This window comes from Ailuropoda melanoleuca, chromosome 1, assembly GCF_002007445.2.
Source record: "Ailuropoda melanoleuca isolate Jingjing chromosome 1, ASM200744v2, whole genome shotgun sequence".
NCBI lineage: Eukaryota > Metazoa > Chordata > Mammalia > Carnivora > Ursidae > Ailuropoda > Ailuropoda melanoleuca.
Genome location: NC_048218.1, coordinates 209,377,290 through 209,396,573, shown reverse-complemented (window position 1 = coordinate 209,396,573; position 19,284 = coordinate 209,377,290). Strand labels below are relative to the sequence as shown.

The 19,284-nt window shown below is 49.5% G+C and overlaps 1 protein-coding gene across 1 annotated transcript in view; it reads right to left on the bottom strand.

Moving 5' to 3' along the window:
* Positions 1–19,284, bottom strand: part of DPP6 (dipeptidyl peptidase like 6) — a 737,488-nt gene that overhangs the window by 82,075 nt on the left and 636,129 nt on the right. The window contains exons 9-10 of the mRNA XM_034639891.1: positions 17,747–17,901; positions 15,361–15,458 (exon numbers count right to left, since the gene is read on the bottom strand). Coding sequence (XP_034495782.1) covers positions 15,361–15,458; positions 17,747–17,901 — 253 coding nt within the window. The remainder of the gene's footprint in view (positions 1–15,360; positions 15,459–17,746; positions 17,902–19,284) is intronic.

Below are 19,284 nucleotides of genomic sequence, written 5' to 3'. Positions count from 1 at the left end.
TTCAAACAAACCGATGACACCCTTAGAGATTTTATGGTGATGAAATAGAGTGAAAGATTTTTTAGATCTCTTGAAACAATAAAAATTATTAAGGACTCCATAAAGATGACATGATACATCTCTGTATAAGTAGGTGGCACTGCCTCGCTGTTGGGCGGTTACAGGACCTCCGATCATGTTACTGATTGTCAAAACCCAGGGAGCCTCCACCCGAGTCTCCTCCAGGACTTCACACCGATCCCATGGCTTGTAGGGCAACATCCCGTCTTGAACTAACATTTCCTCATCCTGTGAACTGCATCAATGACTGGGTTTCGTGCCAAGTAAGTTCTTGCTATTTAAAAAATCAAGTCAAATCGCAGAGATAAAGCACGGTCAGGGATAGGCAATTTAAAGGGGTGATGGCCTACAGAGCCCCATGAAGAAGTCTCACTCTGGAAAGAAGGACACTCTCGCTACGTAAGGTTTGTAGTCACACCATATGTTCGCGGAAAGGAAAATACCACCCTTACCCATTTTTGAAACTTTCCTTAAGAAGAAATCCAGGAGTAGATAAGAAAAGTTCTCCTGGTTCCTTACACATTTTCCAGTTTCTCTACTTTCAAAGCTGTTAGCCTAATGGTTACATGCGGGGAACGACTGGTGGCAAGGACTGAGGCCAAGTCTGTCTGGCTCCCGCTGGCGGTTTGGGGAAAGGTCTGTTTGGCTGTCCCGTTTCAGTGTGGACACATGAGGGTTTCCAGCACACAGCAGCATCCGGTTGACAAGCCTGAGGTCGCCTTTACTAGCTTTGCGTCAAAATGCCTCTAAACTGCAAAAAAAGATGCGAAGTCACAACAGCACCGAGTGTTGAAAATCTCTAAGAACCATCACATGGATGGAGATGCGCAGAGCCACCAGCGGGTGCCCCCGCCCAGTGCTTCATGCTGCGAGTTTCATCCATCCTCAGAAACCCCAACCTTTGGGGCGCCTGGGTGGCACAGCGGTTAAGCGTCTGCCTTCGGCTCAGGGCGTGATCCCGGCGTTATGGGATCGAGCCCCACATCAGGCTCCTCCGCTATGAGCCTGCTTCTTCCTCTCCCACTCCCCCTGCTTGTGTTCCCTCTCTCGCTGGCCGTCTCTATCTCTGTCAAATAAATAAAATAAAATCTTAAAAAAAAAAAAAGAAACCCCAACCTTGCACCACCCAGAAGTGTGGAAAGTCACACCATTGCTACCTCAGTATTACAGAAGATCAGGATTTTTCATAGATGCCTACTGACTTAGAATGTCAAAAAAAAAAATTCTAAGGAAGGCAGACGAAAACACTCAACTCTCCCCAGCGAGGCACACCAGACGGATGCAGGTTAGACTCTGTCTTCCGATTCCACCCGAGAAGGTTCAAGCAGCACCCAAAGTTCAGAGTCAGAAATAACCCTCCCGTGGTGTGCGCTGCCAGGTGTCGGCGTGGGCGGATGTCTCCTTGCTGAGGTGGAGAACGACAAAGGTCGCCACACAACACAGATGGAGCGAAGGGGGAATTACACTGACAACATAAAAGCAGGACATATGGGGCGCCTGACTGGCTCAGCGGGTTGAGCGTCTGCCTTCCACTCAGGTCATGGTCCCAGGGTCCTAGGATCGAGTCCTGCGTCAGGCTCCTTGCTCAGCAGGGAGCCCTGCTTCTCCCTCTGCTGCTCTCCCCACTTGTGCTCTCTCACTCTGATAAATAGATAAAATCTTTGAAGGAAAAAAAATGAATGCAGAACATAACGTTAAGAATTCAGGATGAGATGGAAGAGGGGCGATGAAAGACTGTAGGGAAACCAGATCCGAAGGAGAGAGAAACTGGATTCAGAGAAACTGAGGAAAATTTGGGAAGTTCTCCCAGAAGACAGAGGAAGGTGCCACAGAGGCGAAAGGAAGGAACGGGGCCTGTCCTCCTGTCCGAGGTCGTCAGGGTGTCTTACAGAGAAACCAGAGTGATGGGAAGAGGGACAATCTCCAAAACTCAGAGACAAGACGTAGACATACACACAACAGGACCTGAACGTGCAGGTGAAAAGGACTTTCCACATTCAGGGCAAGTTAATAAAATGCCTAAGTATGTTCTGATAGCATCTTTGAGCGCTAGGAAAGAGAAATCTCACCATGATCTAGTAATAAGGAAATACGTTTGACAAATGATCAAAATTTAAGCTGATATCAAATTTCTCTGCTGTTCTAGGTCAAGGGGGTATTTAACATTTCAGTGTTTTTAATAAGCAGTATCTTCTATTTGAATATACCCTATACTGAAAACAATTCAAAATTACAGGCTCATCGTGTAAGAAGATGATCCCTGTAATCCATCATCCATAGCTAGTCCCAAACCACTATCAATTTGATTACAAATTTGAAATAAACATCAGAAGTGATTATTAAGTGACAAAACATTGTGAAATAAAAGAAGTATTGGGTGAATATCTCATAGAATTATAAATATTTAGCAAATTTCCAAAGCACAGTAAAAACAAAAGGTAGCACAACACCAGAATGAAGACACAGAAAGAGACATTTAAGGAAGGAAGACAAACACACCACGTTCCCGGAATGGGAAGCTACACGTGGTCAAACACTCCAAGCTGACGACAGTCTGGACTGATTGTACTGAAGCCCCCTGGGGGCAGAGGGCACGTCGCCCCCCCCCCATTTCTGCACCTTTGGCACCTGCGAGCTGCTTCACACACAGTGAATGCTGACTGCTTTTTAAAAGGAATCTGTTTAATTCTAACAGAAAGACCAACGGGTTTCTTTGCTGAGCGGAGAGATCATCTAATAAAATACATCAAAAACTAATGATAATGATGTATTGTATGTCGGCTAATGGAACATAATAAAAAAATAATTCTAAAGTTCCCATATGAGAAGAAATGGACAAAAATAGCCAAGATAACTGGTTTTGAAAAGGAAGACTAGCAAAAGGAACTTATACCAAGACTTGCTCATGAGAGACCAGGCCATGCCTCGTTTACTGATGGGAAGGATCAGGAGAGCAAGTGGATGGACTGTCTTAAATCACAGTGGTTTACACAAGACCAGAGTAGTTTATAAAGTAATTTAATATTTAATGAGAATGTCATCAGAAAAGAAGTGACATACGATCCTGAAAACAGTGGCTCCAACCCGGGACAGCAGTGGGGGGAGGGGTCTGTCCCAGGACGGCCTTCTCGCAGACATGATAGAGAATATTTGGCTCACACTGGGGTGTGCAGAGGAGCGTACTTGCGGAGACAGGTGTGGGGAAAGGGCAATGCGAAAGAAGACCTAATAGAGTTCAGGGCGGGGGGTGGTGGAAATAATGACAGGAAGATAAAATGGAATATTTCAAGTCAAAAATGAATCACTGAACTTTGCATCAGAAACCAGGGATGTACTGTATGGTGACTAACATAATATAATAAAAAAACATTAAAAAAATAAATAAATAAAACAATTTAAAACTCCAGGAAAAACAAAACATGGAACGAAAACAAGATGCAGTCACAGCGCTAGCCTGAAAGACAATTACTTATGATAAAGTTGATGCTATTTGTTGATTTCAACTTCTTGAATCAACTTAAAAATAAGTAAGGAGAATTAGATATGGTTAAGGACAGAAGGCAAATGCCATCAATCTCAATGATATAAACATAAAAAAAGACAGAGTTTCTAGGGGACAGACAGGGACAGGAGGGGATCTGGAGGAAAGGACAGGACCAATATCTTCAGCTTTCAAACTGGGGAGTTATGAATTCTTTTTTTTAAATTTTTTAAATTTTTTTTATTATATTATGTTAGTCACCGTACAGTACATCCCTGGTTTCTGATGTAAGTTATGAATTCTTGTCTGTAGTTAATGCAATATGAAAGAAACTTGTAGGAGTGTTAAGTTTATAAAGGTAGCCAACAGAGGAAATTAAAATGCACAATGGAGAAGGTGGAAGGGCATAGGGATGAGTATGTCCATTTCTTGTCAATCATAAGAAACAAATTAATAATGCATGAATTATTCAAATAATAAACTTATAAATAAAATACAGTAACACAATAGTAAAAATAAAATATATAAGCATATTATTTAGCAATTTGAGGGTTACTATTGGGAGAAACCATAGAAGGAGTTATAAATCATCTCCATCTGGGGGTGGGATGGGGGAGTGGGGAAGGTCTCTTGTTTTTCCGTAACCCCTTCTGCATGGTTTTACTTTGAAGCATGAATATGCAGCACTTTGATTAAAGGGAAATATGAAGTTACAACTAAACAAAAATTAAGAAAAAAATCAATGGGTGGAGTTGTCGAGAAATGTGTTAGTGACCTAGACAAGGCCGAGGCTGTGGGCTGGCCCACGCGGGGACCTAGGGAGGGGTGCCCGCCCTTGGTGGGCACGCGGTCAAGGATGCTCTTGTTGCTTCCAGCCACACTGAGTTTGTAAGAATGAGATTTTCCTTCTAAGTTCCTGAAGAAATGAACCGACATTACGAGAAAAGCGGGCAGGAGAGGGCAAATCAGCAGCAGAGCACTTCATTCACTAATTACCGTGACAAGTCCCTGAAAATCCAACACACATAAAAGTGGTGAGATAGATGGATAGACACACATCGAGTATGTGGACCGCGCCAGAGAGAAGGGGGCACGTGGTGTGGTGGTCTTTCAGCCTCTGCAGTAGACCACAGAGTGCTTCTCTTTTTGTCCAGCGAGGTGGTTTGGCGGCGAGTGTGCCTAGAGCAGGGAGGGTCCAGCTCGCGGCTGAAATGAGCACTGCCCGGGGCGGCAGGCTTGCACGCTGGGACAGACACGGGCTTCACAGGTACGCTCAATGGTGGGCAAGATCTCCACCGAATTTTTCACCAAACGGAGCAGTTTCTTTTTCTTTCCTTCCTTCTCCTTTCCTTTCTTCTTTTCTTTTCTTTTTTTTACCGAACAGAACAGTTTTGATTGGAACATACATAAACAAACTGAATACACATTTTGTCCCGTCCTTTTCAAGAAAGAAGAAAAAAGGACCAAGTATCTTGGAGAAAGTTTCCTTCTTTTAAAACCATACTCTAGGGCTATTGCTCTGATGAGCTGAATTCTCTTGAGACGCTCCTGTGATTTCTGAATTTTATAGAAAGGGGGCCTCTGTGAGGCTGTCCTCGGGCCGGTGACCCTACAGCTGGGGCTGGGGCCAGCCTGGGGGCCCGGCTGACTTGTGTCCTAGGTCTGTCCCCTCTCAAGGCCCTCCTCCCCGGGGAATGGCGCTTTCGGCACGTTTTGGCTATGCTCCCTTGGTGGAGGCACCGTTTACACCAGCAGGGATTTCAGTGCCAGGGCAGCTCCCAGGCACTGCAGCACCAGAACCCCTGTGCCCAACTTCCCCAGAAGAGAAGTCCCAGACAGCCTGCTTTTGCTCTTAGAGTTTGCGGGCATCATCCCTACTACAGATGCTGAAAAACAGGGACGGAAAGAGACTCCCGGGACCCAACCTCCTCCACGAGGCCACGTTCACCCCTCCTTCCTCGAACCTCTCCCAGCACCTGTGATCTGTGCCATCGTCTCTCAAGTCATCACATAGCGCCAGTTCTTCTTGACCATTAGCTGGGCTGGGAGTTTCCTGAGGCAAAGAGCAAAGGCCATGCCTCTTACTCCTCATGATCCGGGACCCAGGCTTGGGTACCTACAGAGGAAACCTATATAATTCACAACTTGAGTCACACTGTCTCTCGAGGGGAGAAGGGGAGGCAGTGACCGAGGAGAATCTAGAGGGACTTCCAAGTGAGAAAGAAACTCAATGTCAATGAAGTGAACAGTAGTTAGTGTCGACCATGCCACTGGGAGGTGTCGATGTCCCCAGCAGTGAAGGCAAGTAGAGGAATGACGTGACCAGTGTATGATGGGACAGATGTGGTTACGGAGAGCCCTGAGCCCCCGACCATGGCCTCTCCACGGAGCCTGCTTGTGTGGGTGCAGGTGAGGCATCCCGTGGTCGCACATCGGCACCGCTGTGATCACAGTACTCATTGTGTTGCCACCGGGAAGGAAGCATGGACAGAGATGGGGGAGCCTGTCTCCATGGTCCTGTGAGCACTGCCTCGGGGCTGCAGAACACGCCCCCTGCAGCCACTGCATTTGGGGAGTCCCCTCCCACCCTGCCAGGGACAACGATGACGCGAGGCGTCTGTGGCAGAATCAGCCAAAGCCTCTGCTGTAGGGGACAAAGGCAGTGGCAGAGACGCCTCTGCACCCATGCTTGATTATCAAAGTCAGCAATCCTCAAAGTGTGGTCCCCCGGCCAGTGGCACCTGGGGAGGTTGGAAATACAAGTTCTCAAGCCCACCCCAGACGCACTGAATCCAGAACTCTGTGGGAGGGAGGGGCCACTGAGCAGTGCATGGTTGATTCCAGTGACGCTCCGGCCTGAGAGCCACGATCTCAATGAGCCACGTGCTACGCTGGGGACAGCAGCTCCATGAGCCGTTTAGTGACGGCTCTCCGCGGCCACCTCTGCCCTTACTAAGTGTTCTCTGAAGGAATAAACATATGGGCTGGTGGATGAGGTGCTCCGCGATATAGAGAAGTTGGTTGCAGTACAAGGAGGGGAAAAAACAGGATTTAAAGCAGAACGATTTATGAAGGTGAGATGGAGCAGGGCTTTGGAAGACACAAGGACCGATCCAAAGTGGAGATGAAGGGAGATGCTAAAATATTCTGAATCACAGAAAATAAATGATCAGATTTTGAGAATCTTAGAAATTGCATTTTTTAAAAAGAACATGATACCAAAATACTAATAGGAAGCAAAAGATTCCTGGAAGAAATGCTACACCGATTTCCTCTTTATTCTAACGTACTTTATCTGCCAACAAATAACATGTGTTCATCCAAAGAGCATTTAGGGAGGGTTGAGTGCTGTGCAGACATGGTTCCAGGTGCTGGCTACACAGAGAGCCAAACCCTTGTAGGGGAGCTCCCAGCGTGTGGGGACACAGACAACCCCTCATTTCAGAGCAGGGTGGGTGGGGACTGCCCTACTGTGAGGAGGATGTGGGTGGAGTGCGTGTTGAAAAGCACAACTTGGCTGAGAAAACATTACAATGTTCCCACAAATCTCCAGCCAGAGGTGCCTTCAAATCAAAATACACAGACTCCTCCTGGTAAGCAGGATATGAATTTTTCATTAGTCCATTTGTTTGCCATAAAATATTAATAAGGTATTGTCTCTCTCACAGGGATTATTGCGCCGTGTCATTTTTTGGTATTCCAAATTCTGGCAAAGGTTCCGGCAGTCGTGTGGCAATAAAGGGCAAGGGAACAAAAGGTCTGTTTATCTAGTGAAATAAAGAGCCTGCAATTAGCTCTGGCATTTTCTCAGCAATGTTCATTCCACAAATAAAGCCAGAGCGAAAAAATACTTTGAGAGAGAAACTTTTAAAAAATGATGTTTTTTAATAGGCACTGTTGATCACACTGAAACAATAGCAAAGTCCTCAGAGCCGCCAGAGGATTGTACAAAATATCTGCAGGCAGATTGCATTTTGCAGAACATAAAAATGATGTGACTGTAAGACAAATTACTATTTGATGTATAGTTCCATAATTTCACTTTCAATGGAGTAACAGACCATGTTATCTTTCCCTTCCATCTCAGGGGCTGGCTCTAATGCCTGGCCAACTGTCAGGATGAGGGATAAGGAAGTGAAAGAGGTACTGTCTTAGGGACTGTGGGGTCCTTACTCAACAGTTCATATGCTTTGAACATGAAGGGATTCATTGAATAGGAGACGTCAAGGCAAGTGATGGAGGTGATGGTGGTCACAGTTATAGTGATGGTGGTAGTGGTCGTGAGAGTAATTATGGGGCTGGTGATGGTGGTGGTGGTGGTGGTGGTGATGGTGGTGGCGGTGATGGCAGTGATTGTAGTGGTGATGGTGGTGATGGTAGTGGTGATGGCAGTGGTGGCAATGATGGCTGTGGTGGTGATGCTGGTAGTGACAGTGGTGGTGGTGGTTGGTGATGGTGGTGGTGATGGCGTTGGTGGTGGTGGTGGTTGGTGATGGTGGTGGTGGTGGGGATGGTGGTGGTGATGGTAGTGGTGGAGGTGATGGTGATGGTAGTGGTGGAGGTGATGGTGGTGGTTGGTGATGGTGGTGGTGGTGGTGGGGATAGTGGTGGGGATGGTAGTGGTGATGGTGATGGTAGTGGTGGAGGTGATGGTGGTGGTTGGTGATGGTGGCGGTGGTGGTGGGGATGGTAGTGGTGGAGGTGATGGTGGCTGAGATAAGGTGGTGGTAGTATAGTTATTGATGGGGCCGGGGCTGAGGTGGTTAGCAACAAGGACCCTGTTTTTGTGTGATGCTTCCATTGCTCTGATGACCTCTGTTCTACCCCTATTTCTTAGTGAAGACTGGTCTTGGATTCACCGTACCAATCTCCCAGAGATTTTGTATAGATGGAGCAGAAAGAAGGCTACATTTCCTGAGCATGGATGGTGAATAAGGAAGAGGCAGCTGGTGGCAGAGGAGGCCAGGAGAGTGTAAGCTCTCAGGAATCGCAGAAGTCTAGACCATGTGCACAGGTAGAAGCAGAGAGCCGTGTGTACACACAACAGCACGCTAGGTCTTCACATACTGCTGAGTGACAAGGACAGGAAACAGGTCTACACGCACATAAATTTATACATCTGATCTACATACGTCACGATGCCACTTACGCACAATAAGCGTGCACACATACGAAGGGCAATACAGCTTTCCCAACATGACGGGAGAGAGGGGACACAAATGGATTTAAACAGGTGCCCGTGTAGTAACTTCTCCGACACTGGCTGTAGCAACATCTTTCTAGGTGATCCTGAGGCAAGCGGAACAAAAGCAAAATGAACTATTGGGACTACAGCAAAGTAAAAAGCTTCTGCACAGCAAAGGAAACAAGCAACAAAACTAAAAGACAGCCTAGGGAATGGGAGGAGATACTTGCAAGTGACGTATCCGATCAAGGATGAGCATCCAAAATATATAAAGAACTGACACAACTCATCTCAAAAACCCCAAATAATTCAATTTAAAAATAGGCAGAAGACATGCACAGATGTTTTTCCAAAGAAGACATCCAGGTGGCCAACAGACACGTGAACAGATGCTCAACATCGCTCAGCATCAGGGAAACGCACATCAGAACCACGATGAGCTGTCACCTCACACCTGTCAGAATGGCTAAAATCAACAACACAGAAAACAAGTGTTGGCGAGGCTGCAGAGAAAGGTGAACCTTGTGCACTGTTGGTGGGACGCAAACTGGTGCAGTTGCTGTGGAAAACAGTGTGGAGGTTCGATAAATTAAAAATAGAGTTACTCTATGACCCAGGAAACACACTACTAGGTATTTACCCAGAAAACACAAAAACACTAATTCAAAGGGATACATGCACCCCGATGTTTATAGCAGCATTATTTAGAACAGCCAAGTTATGGAAGCAGCCCACGTGTCCATCAATAGATGAATGGAGAAAGAAGACGTGGTATTTATACACTGGAATATTACTCAACCATAAAAAGAACGAAATCTTTCCATTTGCAGCAACACGGATGGAGCTACAGGGTACTACGCTAAGCAAAATAAGTCAGAGAAAGACAAATACCATGTGATTTCACTCGTGTGGAATTTAAGAAACAAAACAAACGAACAAAGAACAAAAGAGACAAACCAAAACCCAGACTCTGCACTCTCGAGAACACACTGACGGTCACCTGAGGGGAGGGGGGTCGGGATGGGGGACACGGGATGGGGACACGGGATGGGGGACACGGGATGGGGACACGGGATGGGGGACACGGGACGGGGACACGGGATGGGGTGGAGAGCACACTTGTGGTGATGAGCCCGGCGTACTGCAGAATGGCTGAGTCACTGCATTGCACACCTGAAACCAGCCCTGCACACCAACCACGCTACGAATTAAAAACCATAAAGAAGAAAAACAAAGAGAAAATGCATTGAACATAGTGGCTGATTTTAGTAAATAAAACACCAAAAACTGACAAAAAAAAATAATAAACAAGGTGCCTATGTGGGGAGGGAGGGAGCATGGGCGTAGGGACTATGGCTGAAAAGAACAAATACACAGAAAGAGCTCGGCCTTGCCCTGACCAACAGCGGCGGTTGGTGAATTAGGCAGACCGAAGTCCTTGCTGCTGGAGATCCAAATGAACAGCTGAAATACAAGAAAACACAGTGAGAGCAAGACGCCTGGGCGCCTTTTACAGGCCAGGGAAGGGGCGGAGGGGCGTCAGGGACCTGGCTCCTCCCTGGGCCAGCGGTCAGGAACGGCGCTGGGCTGGCGGCTCTGCTGTGCGTGGACGGGATATTTGGAGAATAAAAGCACATATGGGCCTGTGCCGCACGTCTTCAAAATGATCCCGCCTGTCCAGGGAGGCGAGGCTGTCCAGCCTGCCTGATGTGAGGCCCAGCACCCCCTTTCACGCTCGGTGTGGATTCAGACACCTTCCTTAGCCTCTGTACCCTCAGTGTCTGCATCTGGGGAAGGGTGGCAGGAGCTACAACAGAGCTGGGGGAGCCCTTAGGGGCCACCCCACATGGCCACCGTCCTGAAGGGTGTAAGCCCACGTCCTTGTGCCCGGGGAGACAGACAGAGGAAGTAGCAAGAGTGGAAACCGCCAGCAAATCTAGAAGCCCAGTTTGGAAGGAGGGAAGAACGGAAATGGCCCTGGGGTCACAGTTTTACAAATCAACCCACACTCCATGGGGGATCCCACCCCTGTGCTCCCGACTCCTCTTTAAGACTGGATCCTGGAATATCCCAAATCCAGGCTGTGCCTCCAAACCCTCCCCCTGCTGACCCTTCACCCTGGAAGGGACTGTTCCATCCTTTGGCAAAACTCTTCAAAGAATTGATCCCCATTTTGTTGCTCTTAATTTTTTAAGCCTGACGTATTTCTTTGTTCTCTCTCCCTGCCTAGGTCGTTGGGGGGCACGATGCAGGTCTCCTTTCTCTCTAAACCCCTCCACACAGTAGGTGTCTTATCTTTACCTTTCCTGGCTTAGTTGAAAGAAACCAGAACATGTTGCCCCAAGATATGCCTTTTTGACATAAAAATTATTTTGAGCTGAAGGCAATTAAGAAGCAGCAAACCCAGAAAAAAAGCTACCCCCCTTTCTGTCTAAAGGCAGGAAATAAATTCTCCGTTTACTGGAGACAGACTCTTAGCCCAGAGACGCACCAGGGGAGTCTGCAAACAGACCTTCCTCTGTGAGTTGCCGCCCACGGTCTGCTGTCCTCGGAAACCTAAAACTGCTCTCCTCTGTCAGGTTCATTCTCTGCAAATTCACTGTTCCTGCTGGAAGGCCCTGTATAGCGGGAGTTACTTTTCAGATTTTCACCACAGGATGGTCTCCATATGCATTACTCAACTATTTGATTTTCTTTTGTTAATCCAGCCTTTTGTTAAAGGGTCCCGTCTGAAAAGCTAAGATGGGCAGAGATGAAGTTCTGCCTTCCCGACAGCATCCTACATCCGAGATGGCAGGATGTCGCCAACGGCTAAACATTGCTAAACACTCGGTTCTTAGAAAGGAACCAAACAACCAAACAAAGCTGTCTATTGAATCCTATCGAAGTGAGATTTTACTGGCTACATGTTCAGTTCGTTGGCCCATTCCACAAAGGTTTCCTGAGTTTGTCCTGCGTTCCAGGCCCTGCTCCAGACCTGGAGGGCAGGTGCGGCAGAGAACAGACCCAAGTCCCTGCTCCCCAACTTTCCTTCTAGCTGACGGGCAGGGAAAAGGACACGGTGAACAAAGTATACAGATAATCCTACTGGGCTAAGTGCTCAGAAGGAAACTAAGGCTGGGAAAGGAGCGAGGGGGCTGTGACTTGAGCAAGGTCATCAGGGAGTGCCCAGGAAGCAGCACGTTTGATCAGGACCAACAGGGCATGGGCGCTGCCACTCAGCCACGTTGGAGGGGTTTCCAGGCAGATGGAGCGCAGGTGCAAGGTCCCTAAGAACGAGCCCAGAATTCCTGAGGGGGGCTACAGAGACTTGGGACAAAGGTGGGGAGGGGCTCTGGTTGGGCAGGTAGGGTGGGGTCCCTGGAAAGGAAAGAAAGATGAGAGGTGGCTTCCTTGACATGAGAGGAGTTCTTTTCAGCCGCCAGCCTACCCAGTGGAACTGCCCAGGATATGTTAAAATCCTGGAAAAACACACCTCAGCAGCTCATGATTTTAAGGGAACAAAAGGATGTAGGAACAGCCAGCCACCAGCAGGAGGCCAGGAGAGAGAACAGGTGATCTGCCGTGGTTCACAGGCTTCTGGGGGTGGCAGGAGGGCGCAGGGAGGGCCCCGGAAGCCAATGGTCTAGGAGGGCCCAAGCAGGGGTCACTAGGAGATGGGAGGGAGGAGGCATGACCAGGTGCGGGGCACTGTCGGGGCACTGACAGGAAAGTCAGAGGCCCGCGTGCTGGAGGACAGACGGGGGCACTCTGACCCGAGGCGGCAGGATTGTGGAAGGAGAGCAGGAAGTCTGCTTTGACCCTGTCCAGTGTGCGAGGCCATTTAGAGACTCTCAGAAGCTTTGTCTGAGACCTGTAGAGAGGCAACGAGCTCACTGGGCATTCCTCCTGTGCAACCCTGGGCTCGGCGTTTGGTTGCTGGGAACCCCGCCGGCACAGACTTGTCTCGCGGGTGTTTGCAAGTGGATCAGTCGAGGGCCCTGCTAGTTCTGTCACCCGGCAGACCCGCCCTGAGCCTCCGCTGCTAAGCTGCTCACTCACACCTCGCTTCGCGAAGGCCTCTGCTCCGCTTCCAACACGTCCCCGCTCTCCTAACGAGCTCACGAGCTCCATCAAATCCTCGACACGTGTTCACTGACTTCGCCCAGAGCATCGCACCTGAGCAGGTGACGTGGAGAGGCTGGGTGCGTGGTTGGCACATGAGCCGCTGCGGGGACACGTGAGGCTCAGGTGAGGCCTGCCGGCCAGCCTACAAGGAGTACTGACAGCCATGAGATGGGGTGACCGTTGAGCCGCTGGCCCTGCACTGCCTGCACGATGTCATCTGATTTTTACAGCCAGTCCTGTAAGTAATGTTTATCTCCACCCTACCGATGAGGAACCTGAAGCAGGGCTGGTGCAGTCACTTCCCCAAGGCCCCAGGATTGGGATTCGAACGCAGATCCTTCACTGTGAACCAGCGGTTCTCCAGGTGGGAACATCTGGCCACGACTGGGGACTGTCACAACTCAGGGTGGGGGTGCTCCTGGCATCCGATGGGTGGGGCGGGCTGCTGTGAACACCTTGCAGTGCCCCCCCCGCCCCAGCAAAAAATCATCAGACCCCAAATGTCATAGCATGGAGCTCGCGAGAGGTGCTATCACCCAGCAGACAAGCTTGGCCTCCCTCACCGCGCACGCTTCCTGGTGGCCCTGCTTGCTCCCGCGGTGTTCAGCTGCTCGTAGCGATCTGTTCTTTCTGCGCCCCTCATCCCCACATCAGACGCTCCAGGCTTTGTTCTCCACTATGCACACCTGGCAAAGTCAGTGCTCAGTGAATATCCGCTCCCATTTATTCTATGATTTCTGATCTACCTGGGCTCACATTGGAAACAATCTCAAGGCCGTGTGACAGAGAAAGAGTACGGGAAAGCGTGACTTTCCCACGTGACAGATTTATATTGCACACGTGGACCATTATTGCATTTCGCCTATGAAATCAGAGCAGAAAACCCGAAACCAGCATCTGAACTTCCAGCCCTGACTGAGGCTAATTTTTCATTGTCCTTGAAGCTAATCAAGCCTGCGGAAACAGCATCACCAAATTGACTAAATGAGATTTTCAATTAACTCAAACAGATGGCTTAAATTTTCCAGGTGACTTTCCATACTAATTCAGTGAGTTTGCTGGACCAGGCCCCGGGAGGCCTGGCAGGGACGGGGGCTGAGAGGAAAACAGTGAAATACTGGATCTTCAGGAGAGAAGACAAAGCAGTAACCTGGACTTCCCTTCCACCCCAGCAAGAGCATTATCAGCCAAATCCAATGCCTCCCCCTCCCTGCCGGCCAGCACACACAAAGGGCCCTGGGACCCCCGGAATTGGCTCCCGGGGGCCAGATTCATTAGTCTCGGGGGACACTGTGACCCTCTGACACAGCGGAGACCCATCCCCGGCAGGGAGACAGGCAGCTAAGAGAGAATTCTGTGCTTGGTCCGTCTGCCCTGGGGACCTCCACACTTTACTTTCCGCTGAGCAGGAAAGGTTGACGGAAGCTCCGTGGAAGTCTGGATAGGCTCAGGCTTGGGCGGTGTGGGCAGACAGGTCTTACTGAGGCAGTCACCGCAGAAGACCACATCACCCACAGAAGCCCGGCAGGGCCAAGTGCCCGAGCACCCAGCCCCGGGCCAGGCCTGTGGAGGAACCGGGGTGGATGGGGCCACAGCTCCCACCCTTCCAGAAGCTGATGGAAGCTACTAACAACGTGGAGTTCTGAAACTGAGTAGTAAAGGCCTGGGCTAGCGTGATGGCAGAATCTGGGGGGGGGGCGTTCTGCTGCGTCTCAGAATGCATCACTGTCGGCTTCACTGCGCCCATTTCTAGACCTATGGAGATCTATCAGTGAGCCGGTCCTGGTGCCCATACAGCGGGCTCCACTTTCCTCAGTCTCCCATCAACAGCCCCCCACAGAGAGCTTGAATGATGCTGTAAGTGGGCTCTGGAGGTATCCTCAGTCCCCAGGCTGTTCGAACTTTGGGACAGGATGAAACTGATACTCAGAGACCACGTCACTTAGATAGATCCTACTCCATTGTTTTGATTTAAAAAAAAATGTACCCAAACCAGACGTTCATGATGACAGGACAGTTACCTTTGTCCATCTGTTCCACCGCCTCCGTGGTTAGCTTACCAGCTAGGAGATGGGGCTTATTGGACTAGGATTCACCGCCAGTTCTTAGAGCCAGCAAAGTGCTGTAATGTTCTAAAGAAACGCTCTTAAGTGGGGCGCCATTTACAGAACATCTGATGACACGGTTTTCTTGGGGACGACTGCATTGTGCACCACGGACGTACTCCATCCAGCACCTGTGTGCAGACAGGGGGCCCCCGGGGGGCCGTGCAGCCGGCCGGACATGCCCCTTCCAGAGGAGCCCGGCCCCCGCGGAGCGCCGACTGCTCATCATCAAGGTATAAACAACAGAGCTGTTTTGAATGACGTTCCTTTGCAGAAAACTGAACCATGAAGCAGCCACGAAAGCTTTAGAAAGTGTTACCTTTTCCTTGGATGTTAAAATTAGCAGCAAAATAAATCTGGAGAGACCATGTAAATGAACATTCATCTCATGTTTTGTTAGCGTAACAGAAAAGGAAGCGGACCTCATCCGTGGATCATCAGGTGGCATCATCTCCAGATCGTGGGTGGGTCCGTTTAAGCCAATGACGTGCAGGGAGATGCTGGGGTTTTCACATCCAGCCTGGGAAGTAAAGGAGAAGAGAGGTGAGTAGGCTTTCCTGTGGGACGGTGCCTTCATGCTGCAAATTCCTCCCCCGGGAGCCGCACACACAGGACTCCTGGGCAACCCTGGCTGACAGCAGGTCACTCATGCACAGAACCTTACAAAAGGTGCAAGATAACTGGACTGGTGACCTTCCTTCCCCAGGAACCCTACCCCCTTTTCGTTCGTCCCAGCGCCTCCTGGTGGGGGATCCCTGGAAAAGGAGCTGGGTGGGTTCTGCTCTGTGTTGCTGCTCCCTACACTGTGCTCCCTCTTCTAGGGGAACAGTACCGCTTGGAAGGGGGAGACGTGGCATTCTTCGTCAGCGGGACCGCTGGTCTGGCCGACGCCCTTGCCTCCTCTGCACCCTGCATGCAGACATGTGGATTTGCCACGACAGGACAGGAGTCCGGCGGGTTCACCAACTCATGCCTCAGATTTGGGAGAGGGTACGAAGGGGCAAGGGGCATCTGAATTCTGGGCATTCTATTGGCTAGCATATGCTGCCTTTCCATTAATATGTGAACCATCTGGGGTTCCATAATTCCAATTTCACCTATCCCAGAGTTCACTGGAAAATCACTGGAAAATCGAGATGGCTTTCAGGCCTTTACTCCTAAATTGGGAAACTCCCATCAAAGGGCTCACTGGGGAAACTACTGCATCCCTGGCTGGTTAGAGGAGTTGGGCAGCCACTGCCACATTGCATGTGTGGGGTGGGGAGTAAAGGGGTGTAAAGGTTCAGCATTATTTAACGGTTTCCGACTAAAACTCTGGACTCTTCCACATGATGCAGTGTTAGGTTCAATCAAGACCAGCTGAAAAAGGAGTGAGAGAATTCTGTCCACAGGCAAACACGTGTGGTGTGTTGACATCTTAGATGCTCCCAGAATAGAAGAATGGCAGAGATGGCGGCCATGCCCCCAGAGGAGGCCTGCTTTTCCACGCTGGAACCTCCCTGGACACTGGCCACACCATCAAAGAGCCATAGGAAAGGCTCAGTATTACCAGGTGCTGTGGACTGAATGCCTGTGTCCCCCAACCCCCAATTCAAAATTCCTATGTTGAAGTCCTAACCCCCAATGTGATGGTATCTGAAGGTGAGAACTTGGGGAGGCGATTAAGGCTGGTGAGGTCATGAGGGGGGGCCCCCGATGGGATTCATGCTCATATGGAGAGAGACACCAGAGCTCACTCACTCTCGGCTGTGTGAGGACACAGAGAGAAGGAAGGGTCTGCAAGCCAGAAGCTCAGTGGTCCTCCCCAGAACCCCACCTTCCTGGCGCCCTGATCTTGGACCCTGAGCCTCCAGGCCCGTGAGAAGTCAATGCCTGCTGTTACGGAGCCCGAGGTGACTGTATATCAGTGTTTCCCTCTCGGGCCCGGGTCTCGGGGCACCTCACTGGCCTCACTTGTACGCTACCACCCCTCTTGCTGCAAACTGTGGGGGGGCGTGTCTGGTCTGCCCGGAGCACAAGGCAGCTGGCATCCGCTCTCGAGCCCTCGATGACAGGGGCTTGCGGGGTCCTTCCGAGGCAGCCCAAGGCGGGAGGTGAGTGCCTGGCACCAGGCAGGTATGGGCAGTGAATGGCTCGCATCCACCTGGCCCCCCAGCCCTGGCTGGTCTCGAGAAGCCAAGGGGCGGCAGGGCAGCTGCGTCCACTCTGTCAGACATCAGCGTCTCTCCAGTTGAGTGGGCTGCAGAAAACTTGGCATCAGGTCCTCCCTTCATGCCAGGATGCTGCGAGTCGCTAACAAAGCAAGGTTTAGACGTTTGTACCCCTCCACACTCCACTGCACCCTTGCTGTTCTGCAGGCTCTCTGGGCCTGGGAAGCAATTAGAGACTCCAGGTCAGAATAGGACCAAGCACAAAACAGCCCAGTCCGGACCCAGGGGACCAGGGGCAGACAGAGATCCCTCTGAACTTCCAGAAGCCAAATTCTAAACCAAGGATTTGAGGACAGCGTGCCCCGGGAGCAGGCAGTGTGAGCTGTCGTTGCCATGGAATCACAAGTGGAGGTAATGTATTTATTTTGGTTCCAATGAAGCTCAGACAAATGATTAACAGTAGTTCAATTACTTAAAATAGAATAAACCTGCCAACAAATTCAACTCAGCGAAGATGGGAATTTAATGCAATGTAATGGGAAATAATTGATCTTGCCTCTGTTTACGCCGTTGCTCAGATTACGTGACTATGCAGCCCCCGGGGCAGGGCTGCTGCCGGACAAGGCACACATTCGTTCCACTGCCTCCTCTTGCCTACCTTGGGGTAGTGGTAGGGCTTCACTGTGGGGTAGATGGAGCCCGTGTAGGTTGGGAGCTCCATGATGGGCACGCGGGAGTCATTGATGGTGGCGTAGGCGAGCCTCGTGCCATCCGGAGACCACCAGTGGGCGATGTGAGTCTTCAAAATCTCCTCTACGGGAAAACAAAGGAGAGAAATGTGGATAGACGACACATGGTATGTGAACCCGGGCCAACTGAACAGAAGCTCAAGGTCTGGAAAACTTCATTCGCATTTTACACAAATCTGAACATTATGAGCCCAACACGTGCTTTCCAAATTGAATTATTGCACCACTGCAGGTTATTATTTTAAGATGCTTTAAAAAAGTGAAACTACAGGAAGTCAGTCCACACAGCGGCAGGGCACATGAGGGCAGCACCATGAGGAAGTACGCTGTCCTGGAGGCTGCCTCCCAGAAAACCCTGGGTCGGCTTGCACAAGACGCCTGGGGACTCATGCCTGCACACACACTCCCTTGGGAACAGCCATGCGGAAGATCGTGTTCAAAGGTCAGCACAATTCTCAGCCTTACAGGAATGATGCATTTCACTGGCTGTGGCAGAAAAACAAAATGGCCTCATCTTCTACAGGGCCGAGGTGCAAATGACAATTGTCATAGTCTCCCTCCACTATTTTGTGTTATCGCAGCCAAGTGTCTTGGCTAATGAAAGTCTTAATTATGGATGAGTCTTGTGGGATCTGATAGCTAGTCCAGAAGGAACAGTTCTAGTCCTCTTTAACACTCCCCAAGTGTACCAAGTCAGGGTGCTGGGGACCAGAGACCCCATCTCGGTGGTAAACAACTAAGGGCCAAGGGATTGTCTTTACGTGATCTGTAGGCATTGTCAATGATTTCCCTCCAGATTTGTTTTTAAAGTAATGGCCAATATTCTCAATGGGGAAAAGCTGGAAGCCTTTCCCTTAAGATCAGGAACATGACAAGGACGCCCACTCTCGCCACTATTATTCAACATAGTACTAGAAGTCCTTGCAACAGCAATCAGAAGACAAAAAGGGATCAAAGGTATCCAAATCGGCAAAGAAGAAGTCAAACTGTCTCTCTTTGCAGATGACATGATACTCTATATGGAAAACCCAAAGGAATCCACTCCCAAACTATTAGAAGTTATAGAACAATTCAGTAAGGTGGCAGGATACAAAATCAATGCCCAGAAATCAGTTGCATTTCTATACACGAATAACGAGACTGAAGAAAGAGAAATTAGGGAATCCATCCCATTTACAATAACACCAAAAACCATACGTTACCTTGGAATTAACTTAACCAGAGACGTAAAGGACCTATATCCTAGAAACTATAGATCACTTTTGAAAGATATTGAGGAAGACATAAAAAGATGGAAAAATATTCCATGCTCATGGATTGGAAGAATTAACATAGTGAAAATGTCCATGCTACCCAGAGCAATCTACACTTTCAATGCTATCCCGATCAAAATACCGAGGACATTTTTCAAAGAACTGGAACAAATAGTCCTTAAATTTGTATGGAA